The 9,305-nt window shown below is 54.2% G+C and overlaps 4 protein-coding genes across 4 annotated transcripts in view; 1 reads left to right on the top strand and 3 right to left on the bottom strand.

The window, feature by feature from the left end:
- N656DRAFT_700443 (uncharacterized protein) overlaps nucleotides 1–1,118 on the bottom strand; it is a gene marked incomplete at both ends in the record, with an annotated part of 1,959 nt that extends 841 nt beyond the window's left edge. The window contains one exon of the mRNA XM_064810869.1: nucleotides 362–1,118. Coding sequence (XP_064674095.1) covers nucleotides 362–1,118 — 757 coding nt within the window. The remainder of the gene's footprint in view (nucleotides 1–361) is intronic.
- A 3,222-nt stretch (nucleotides 1,119–4,340) lies between these two features.
- N656DRAFT_794824 (DUF1000-domain-containing protein) lies at nucleotides 4,341–5,567 on the bottom strand (the record flags this gene model as incomplete). The annotated part of the gene is made up of 3 exons (XM_064817340.1): nucleotides 4,341–4,685; nucleotides 4,747–5,303; nucleotides 5,489–5,567. The coding sequence occupies 3 exons, from the start codon at nucleotides 5,565–5,567 to the stop codon at nucleotides 4,341–4,343; spliced, it is 981 nt and encodes a 326-aa protein (XP_064674094.1).
- An 840-nt stretch (nucleotides 5,568–6,407) lies between these two features.
- N656DRAFT_774809 (uncharacterized protein) lies at nucleotides 6,408–7,780 on the bottom strand. Its single transcript, XM_064814343.1, has one exon. It carries the CDS (start codon nucleotides 7,564–7,566, stop codon nucleotides 6,790–6,792), a length of 777 nt encoding a protein of 258 aa, XP_064674093.1. The 5' UTR covers nucleotides 7,567–7,780; the 3' UTR covers nucleotides 6,408–6,789.
- A 156-nt stretch (nucleotides 7,781–7,936) lies between these two features.
- Nucleotides 7,937–9,089, top strand: N656DRAFT_794822 (uncharacterized protein; the record flags this gene model as incomplete). Its single annotated transcript, XM_064817339.1, has 3 exons — nucleotides 7,937–7,972; nucleotides 8,324–8,345; nucleotides 8,416–9,089. The coding sequence occupies 3 exons, from the start codon at nucleotides 7,937–7,939 to the stop codon at nucleotides 9,087–9,089; spliced, it is 732 nt and encodes a 243-aa protein (XP_064674092.1).
- Nucleotides 9,090–9,305: the final 216 nt, after the last annotated feature.

Below are 9,305 nucleotides of genomic sequence, written 5' to 3'. Positions count from 1 at the left end.
TGTTGTTGTTGTTGTTGTTGTTGTTGTTGTTGTTGTTGTTGTTGTTGTTGTTGTTGTTGTTGTTGTTGTTGTTGTTGTTGTTGTTGTTGTTGTTGCTGCTGCTGCTGCTGCTGCGGTTGTGGTTGTTGCTGTTGCTGTTGTGGCTGCTGGTGGTGCGGATGGGAATGGTGACGGGGTCCTGAGGGAATTGATGGTGGTAAGGGCGATGGCGGTGGAGATTGTTGGGGTGTTTGTTGGTAAGGATACTGGTGATGGGTGTGGAAAGGGGTCAAGGGCGTGGGTGGCAGCAACGGCGCTGGATTGGAGGGCGAGATGCTGCTGGTGCTGATGCTTGTAGAAGAAGAGGAAACATTTGGTGGACCGTGAGGCATCGTGCTGTTGCTGGTTGTCGGGGGGATGGTCGCAGCACTGGTGATGCTGGCCGGCGGCGAGGGACGATATCCAGGTGCTGACCCAAGGCCAAGGCCCGGCGGAGATGCCGTCGCCGCTGAGTTGTAACTCGGAATCGGCGTCATGGTGCCCGGAAAGCAAAAATCGAAATCGAACTGAAACTCTTGGTGCACAATGAAGATGAGCGTCTTGAGCTTCGGAAACTTGCCCAGAATGGACAGAAGCTTGCTCATATTGTTCTTGGACACTTTGCGGCCCAGCACCGGGTGGAAAATGCCTGGATAGATCCCATACGACGTGCCGAGCGCGAGCCGGGTGGTGTGGTCGCGCAACAGAGGAATCTGGCTCATGAAGTGCAGCGTACGGTGCAGCCGCTTGACGAGGAGGTACGGCTCGAGCAGAAGCATGTCCCGCGCCATGTCAACGAATTTTGTCGTTGTCCCGAGGGTCAGGGGTTTGTAGTGGCGGAGAACAAAATAGCGGCTCTCTTGACATACTGCCGCCAGCGCCGGCGGCGGTTCCGGGTGCACGTTAGCAAACATCAGCCCCTGCTGCGCTGGTGTCTTTTGCTTCGCGTTGGGCGCATCCAGCACCTCATAGACCCGAGCATCCGGCAGCGCATACTCCCAGATCATCATCCGGATCTCAGCCGGGAGTCGCCTAAAACTGGCGAACCGGTCTGGCGTCTGCGCTTGGCAGCACCGGGGGAAATTCTGATCGTAGTGCATAGCAGTTTGAAGTTGAGTCTGCAGCTCTGATGGTCCGCAAAGTCACCGAGGTCTCGTAAAGCCAAGATATATCTCAGCCGTTGCGTCGTCGGTTGATCCCGCCTCGCTAAGCACCTTCTGCCGTGCGGTCAATATCTGAGAATATACCCGGCCCAGCCTCTCGGTCTCGCTGGCCACGTCAGGCCCTTCTCCGCAAACTTCACTTTGAGCCGCTTCCCGACGACACGCCACCGAAAAAAATAGTTGGCTGTGATATCAGAATGTCGGCAGTCCTCTTGGATAATGCCCACTGTTAAGGCTTTGTTGCCCTTTGGGGTGAGAACTCCGCGCGAATCTTGCCGCCTGTTTTGCGGTGCTGTTCAAGGCCGAGCCGCAAGACGCACTGAGAAAGGGGCGTTATGACCGCAGGAAAGTCCTGCCCGGGATAACGGTGTGTATTGTACCAGACCAGAGACTTGTTTTCTGAGCTGATACGGCGCAGTAACACTGGTTCAGAGCAAGGGCAAATTTTATTGCGAGCCACACAGTAGGGCGCAGTATCACGTCATCTGCTCTTGCAGGTCATAGGGTCAGAGACCAAAAGGAAGTTGGAAGAGGGGGAAACTGAAGTGCAAAAGGGACAGGACGCCGTCAAGTCCTGGCCAGGGCTTATCTGTGGCTTTCAGCTTCTGTCACTTGACTTGACAAAGCGAGCGCGAGGGGCAATCCAGAGCGCATGCTTAAGCCCAGGAGACACTAGGCGAAGCGACGGTGCTCGGGAGCTAGCCGGGAAACATGTTGGAAACGAAGCTTGGACAGGGAGGAGCAGGCGATCGGATGGGATGGACACAAGGTCCAAACCTTCCGCAAGAGGTAACCTCTCACACGGGACCGGCCGGTCCAGCAGTCCAGCAGCGTCAGAGCGGGAAATACACTAGGAGCCACGGCCCATCCGACGCTACCGATTGTTGGACAATGGCAGGCTGGAAGCTTGGTCATGTTCATGTCATTTCGGCCTCTCAGAGCCCTAAACAGAGTGGGCAGCGCCCGGCGCCCAACGGACTGCGGGCGACTGCGGGCGACTGCCCGTCAGCTGGGAGGGGGTTCGTGAGGTGGCTTGCCAGGGAGCGGCATGGAATGTGTAGGGACTTTTTGGGTCCTTTGACCGTGTGGTAGACGATAGGTCAGCGAGGTCAGGGATGACGAGAGTCCTGTACATACAATACATGTCCATTGGGAGCCGGCGAGCTATTCTTAGTATATAGGGGCCACGTTTTATTTCTGCAGCGTTTCAATTCATTAGTTTCTCAGGCTTACCGATTTTGGGATTCTTGGTAACGTGCCGTCTACGTTGTATGTACGTACTCTGCTACGCTGCGGAGAGTTCCAGTTGCGCCCCCAGCATTCGTGATCGGCTAGTAGCGTGAGAGTGGGATGCCATGGCAGCGGTAGGGGGTTGGGATGGGTGCTGACCGATAAGGCGGGCGGACGGGACAGTGGGAGGCATTTAGCGGTTCGGCAGGCGGCCAAGAAACTAGGAGAAGCAAGCCCCCGGACCAGACGAGCGAGTGGGTTGAGGTAGGACATGGGGCTGAGAGAAAAGGGAGCCTTCCGCATGATAATAATTGGAGCGCGAGCCGAGTTGGAGAATGTTGCTTTTACACACCACACACGGGACAAGCCAACGTAGTATGTGGGGATAAGGGACGCCGCTACCACCGTGAGCATGGATACAAAACGACATGGTAGCACTGGATCTGAGTGATAGGGGGGTTTTTGAGACGGATCAGACAGTGAATAGGGGCGCACGGCGCGCGCGGGGAAGGACCCTCTGTTGAATGCTCTCTTTGTCTAAAACGTCGGTGGTCGATCACTCTTCTCTTGTCTGGCCGTCCGTCAAGCGGCGGCCGTTTACTGGAGGGCACAAAGGCCGATGATGCAAGCGATGCAGAGCGAGGCAGAAACACCAAGCCACCAAAGTCATTGATTGACCTGGCATGAAGCGGGCTGTAAAAGCTGTTGGCTCTACTTGGTTGGGCTCACCAACATAAGGTAGCAAAACAATTAGTTGATGTGAAGAGGTTGGGCTCGCCAGGATTGCGTAACATGCCATCCGTTTAATCAATCTTGCCGTCGGTCGCATGCGCTTCTGTTTGGTCGCTTTGCGTCCGTGTCGAAGGAGTCCGTCTTCGAATGTGGAAGGCCCTTTGGATGCGAGGGGTGTCATTCAAAGCAACAGCATCGGTCAAAATGGGTTAAATAAGGGAAGCCGCTTAGGGTCCGAGCTGCGATGTGGGGTAGGCAGTGGGCCCCGGGACACCTGTTCTTCCGTTTATCGTCGGATGTGTAGGAAACTCCAATTGGCTCGAAATAATGGGGCTAAACATGACTAAGCAATCTCCGCAGAATTCTGGAATATCAACTGGAACTGGAAAATCTCCCCTGGGTTTTCTTTTTTTTTTTTTTTTTCCTTCGTGCGGCTGCCACGACATCAAACATTACCCGTGTTGCTCGGATCCTATTTTCCTCAGGGAAATCTCAATGGTACTTCGTAGCGTCAGTTGTGGCACAGAACGATCATAATTGCAGGCCGGCTTCCTCGTCAGTCAGCCCACCAAGAACAAACCCTACCGGGCTAGGTGGTGATGAAGAGGCTGGACATTTTCTGCTTGTTCATGCAAGCAAGTGCGGCTAATGGGGGCTCTGCCGTTGCGGCTCTTCTCCTGAGATTCAGGGACTTGTGTATCTCAAGAGGGAGAGTGCCCACGGTCATGCAAACGGCTTTTGTCGACGGTTTTGTTGAGACGTTGCGCCACATGATCTCGAAACGGTTTTCCCATGATCACTGCCCTGGCCAAAACCAGGGAAGATGGTCAGAGTTCGTCTCGCAACGCAGATCCCGTGATTGTTTCGATAGTATGGTTCCCAGGAATGAGGTTGGGGTCGGCAACCATTTCGTGGGGGAAAGGTGGTGCTTAATTTATCCGTGGCCAGTACCCTAACATCATGCAACGGTTCTGCAATCAACTGCTGCGCCATCCACTTCACCTTCTCGCATTTGCTGTCGTCTGATGATTGGGGAACCAGTTAAGGCAGCTGTTCGGCCAAGGCTTCTCGCATTTACGCTCTGCCGCCCAGCCCTTCTCAAATCTAAGACCGCCTTATGTCGACCCATCTCTGTCTCTATGCAAAGCTCTGGTCTGGTGTCCGGCTGCCTCTCACTATCCAGCCCTTTTCCAACGACTACTCTCCCGGCTCGTCGCCAATCTTCTCAAGTTTACCCATCTCCCGCTTTTCACCAGCCTCCCCAATCAACCGCAACCGATCCAGCCTCACCTTTTCACCCTCGCCATCTCCGTTCACGACGAACACCACTAAGCTGGTGATGTTCTGGAACTTGACGTACCGCAAGGCGATGTTGGCAGTGCCCTCGGCATTCCAATCGCTCTCACTGAGGACGATTTCCTGAGTAGCACTCAGATCCTCGGCCTCATCGAACCCAAGATTGTGCGGCTTATTGGTGAATAGCTTAATGGTACGCGGTCTCATCGGCGCATCTTCGTCATCGTCAGGAGGCAAGGACGTAATCTAGACCGAGCAAGTAAGCACGATGCCATCGGACAAACCCGGGACCAGCACTGGCCCGTACCTGTAGAGTGTGCAACTTCAGCATCGACTGGAAAGGCATGAATAACAACACTTGTTCATCCGTGTCGCTCTCGACCCAGTCTTTTGCTGTGCCCTTCCCGCCTGAAAGTGCGCTGGGCTTCGCGCTGTCAAACAGCACTCGCACGCCCCCAAAGTCTGGGTCGACGTTCAGGAGCTCGCAGCGCTGCAGTTCGATCTGATTTGTGATGTCTGTGTAGCCGCGAGGCAATTCGGCGCCTCGCCAGTTTGTGGTGCTGCTACCGCTGCCGCTTGCCTCACCCCCGCCGCCGCTGCTGAGATTTTGCACCTCATCGCTGAGCTTCTGGACTATGGATTGGAGCCGGACCGGGTCTGCGCCTTGCACTTTATCGGCTACTTTGCCGTTGCGGAAGAATATGAAGGTTGGCAAAGCTGTGACGTTATAAGCTGCCGCAATGTCCTTCTGGTTGTCGGTGTTGATCTTCACGAAGGTTGCAAGGTTGGGACGTGAGAGAGCCTGCGAGAGCTGCTCAAAGACGGGAGCAACCTGTTTACAAGGAGCACACCAGTCGGCATAGACTAAGAGAGGATAATATATCAGCGAACATGTCGAGCAGAGCAGCCAGATTTGACATCCATTCGAGGAGGGCCTTCCGGGCGGACGCGATGCAAAGAACACGGGCAAAGCTGATGCAGCTCAACCATCCGATGGCGGGGTAAGGAGCATAAGAACTTTGGGAAAGGCGCCAAAACAAGGCACTTACAGTCCGCAACCACGAGCTTGGAGGACTGCAGCAGCTCGTTGAACTGCGCTGGCGATGAGATATTGACCGTTTTCGACATGGTGAGCAAGCGTTACTGCCAAAAGGATTGTGAAGGAGAAGGAATTCGACGGCGACCGAAGCTTTGCCCCGCGACCGACTGTTGGCCTATGCAAGGAACGGCAAGGATGCGCTGGTGCTGTCCGGAGCACGCCCCAGGGTAGCGTACTAGTCTCAAAATGGTTAGCGTAAAAGCTTACGATATCGTTCCGGCCGGCGCCTTCGAAATCGAAACAACAGATGCCAACATCTCAAATCTTCGAAGTTCTCCAACCATGCTTGACAAAGGTATTGGCGCTGGTTGTTTCAAAAGTATGGTTGCTTATCAGCCATATTGACGGAATCATACATGCGGCTAGGCTGGCGATCAATCTTCTTTCCTTGGGCAAACCATGCCACCTGCTCAGGTTCCGACTTTGAACTTTGAGGACGCCTACTACTAAGTCTCTCTACTATGAGACTAGAGAACGACCAACTTCTGCACCACAGCTCCAGACAGGCTAAAACCGGTACTATTAGATACCGTTTGATGTCAATATTACAACGATACCCTTTTGAAAGATTTAGTGTTGAATTGGCTTCGCTACGAGCGTGCAAAGTTGTATGTGAGCATCGCTTTGCGCCGGTTCTTCACGAGAGATCTAAGGTCACATGATGATAAGCTGATAACGTTAATTGACGGGCAACCACTGCGACCACCAAGGCCACCAAACACTAACATTACCACTATAACCAGTAGAGCTATAGAGAGCCCGGGATCCTAGGAGCCGCAAGAAGCTCAAAATCTGGGAAAAGGGCTGTAGGGAAAGGTAGGTTAGGAGGTGGAAGATGGGTTCCTGGTTGAGGAAAATGTAAGTTAGGTTGCAGGGGTATGGAAGATGGGTTGCAAGGTAAGAGGTGGCCCGGGCCCGCGAAGCGGGTCCCAGATCGAAGAGCCCGCTACGCGGGCTCTTACGATCTAGTGTGTAGCTACGCTGGGGTATGATGACAAACTCAAGGCTCACCCATTTCGAATACTGTCCTTCCTACAGCTTTGGCCTCCATACATCCGGCCAGAATTCAGATTCCTCGGCGATCACCAGGTGCTAGATTCCACGATCGTCAACAAGGACAGGACCCACCAGAGACACTTTGGGGTATCAAGTATCAACAACTTCCAATCCCTTCTCCTTCAGCTGCTTTGATCATGTTTACATCGACACAATCAAAGTCGGATTCTAAGTTGAATTCGACGGTCCCGCCCTTCAAGATTCTCTGGTTAGGAGAGGTTCTATCGGTTCGGGGTTCTCCGTGTCTGCTTCTTCGATCTTGGGTCGTGCACTTGTGAGGTGGCCGACCACATCGGGCTTAACCCGTCCGTTCCAGCCATTTCTCGCGTCCAATATCCTATCGAAGGTCCTCTTAAGCTGGTACTTGACGGCTGACCAGAGTTCCTTGTCGAGGCCCGGGGCCGCAACGACAAGGGCGCCTCGCAACTCGGAGAGAACAAGAGCCTCGGGTGTGACGCTCAAGGCGGGAGTCTGCGGCGGGCCGCTGGGGACAAAGACGTGCAGCGTTTTTAGCGACGGGAAGATACTCCAGACCCGATTAGCCGCCTCATGGCGGGGATGGACACCCAGGTACTGTAAATCGACCGCAATATTTCGAAGGAGAGAAGGTTCGAAGCTGTCACCTTTGGGCGGTCTGGTCATGCTTTCGGGGTTCCTAACGCCGTACCGCACTCCATCATCCTTGTAGAGGTAGAAGATGTCGTTGTCGGGGTTTACCCAGTGAAAATTGCAGCCGAATTTACAGAGTGTCTTGGACTTGATGTATATCTCTCGCGACAATCTGCAAGCCGAACCGATACCCCTGTCAGCTGATCGGGAGAATGTCAAGACGTCGTTGGTAATTTGCAGGAAGAAAACCTGAGGGCGAATGGTGGCCTCAAATACCGCTGCCTGGAGTTCGTATGGGAGACTGGCGAGACCGGGTCTAGAGGGGTCGCCTGCTATGACGCCGGGGGCGTGCTTGTCGCCCATCTAGGTAGACATGAATTTCTGTACAGCTAGCCGGGTTCTCAGTTTCGCTCGTTAATTCTAACCTGTTCGCATTAAGACAGCTTGAAGGGAAGCTAAGTTTGGAAACGGTGCGCTTGATGGAAATCGACAGTCGATCGGATGGAACTGAGAACTTAAAAGCCCCGCTAACCTGACAGCTTTTGGGGTTATGTATCGCACTAAGGCTGGCGCTTTGGCCATTGACAGGCTGGTTTGAGGTTCCCATTGTCACATCCCGCGCGACACGTTCTTGCCATCCGACGAAGATGGAGCTTCTGAGGTATTGTCTCGATGAACCATACCCAAGCCTGTATCGTACTAAAGGAACTCAACTCTAAGATATGCGCTAAGGATGAACGTCCCTCTAGGGGATCATGGTCCCGAGCATGTGGGACACAGATTGATGCTTGCAGCTTCCACCAAGACTTTCCAAAACAGGAAGCAGGTCTTACAACTACGTCATCGACAAGGGTGTATTGGATGAAGTGCTCATCCTCGCATCAACTCATGGACAAGCCTTGGCTCGACCCTACATGTCGGTCGTCGTGTCTAGAGTTCGGGATCTTCTTCACTCTTCTTCAGTTCCACATCGCGTATTATCCAGGGCCCCAATCCTCCGCTCGTGATATCGATCCTACGATCAAAGCTCCAAGATAATAACCCCTCGCTCGGCCGTTTCTGTTATCGTATTTTTGATTCCGGGGACACATTTCTCTCTGTCTAACATCCTCCGTCCTAGCTCCTACTCCTTTCATCCAACAGTAAGTGTCCCTAAGGTTCCAAGAAACCATCACACATTGTTTGCTAACCCGCCCTCTTCCCGTCCAAAAGTGTCCCACCCACGCCGACACAAAAAGTACCTGTACCTCGAACCACCACGCCCAGGACTCACCGAGGTGCGCAGGAAGGTAACCACCATCATCCCGCCGCCCGCACCGGCACCACCGCCTCCACCACCGGTTCTCGTCCAACCCCCGCCTCCTCCTCCTCCTCCGCCAGCAGTCTTGGCGCCTCCGCCTCCACCACTCGTGACCAAACCCATCGAAGACGACGTGATCGACGTGATAGCCGTGGACGTGGACCCGTCCGAGACGAGCAGCCGGGTCAGCTCGCGGTCGAGGTCGTCGCGGGGCCGGCGCGACAGCAGCCGGGACCGGGACAGGGAGGTTATCATCGAGCGAGAGCGCCTGGTCCCCGTGCCGGTGCGCGTGCCCGTACATGTCCCCGTCCGGGTCCCTGTGCCCGTCAACAGGCCCGTGCCGTACCGCTACGTTGAGGGCCCAACGAGGACGAGGAGTCCCAGCCCTCCTCCCCCGCCTCCGCCTCCGCCACCGGCTGAGGACAGGCAGAGGGTCAGTGTTAGGATCGAGGATCGGGTCTGCGAGCATGGATCCCGTGTTGGTGGAAGGGATGAGGAGCAGTATGGCACGCGCTGCGGATGTCACGGTGGGCGTGCGGAGGGGAATGGGTATATGAATCGGATACGATACGTTGAGAGGGACTAGGCCTGACTGGAGGTTTTGAATAGGGGTTCAACTTCCTAGTTCCCTCTTCGTTTTCATTTCCCTTATGATTCATTTTTTGTACTTTCTGATATTCCGCACTTTTTCTCCTATGTTCCTTCCATCTTCTCTTTTCTCCTTCTACTTGTCTTTTTGCCTTCCGATATGATATCATGAATGATTGGGGTGGCGTTTGTGGGAAATGTCATGATGGTATGA

The sequence above is a fragment of the Canariomyces notabilis genome (genome assembly GCF_033297395.1).
Source record: "Canariomyces notabilis strain CBS 508.74 unplaced genomic scaffold N656scaffold_2, whole genome shotgun sequence".
Lineage (NCBI taxonomy): Eukaryota > Fungi > Ascomycota > Sordariomycetes > Sordariales > Chaetomiaceae > Canariomyces > Canariomyces notabilis.
This window is presented reverse-complemented; position numbering and strand designations above follow the sequence as displayed.

Bases quoted from the DNA above. Each gene is read 5' to 3' on its own strand.
- N656DRAFT_774809 (XM_064814343.1), bottom strand. From the start codon at position 7,566: ATGGGCGACAAGCACGCCCCCGGCGTCATAGCAGGCGACCCCTCTAGA.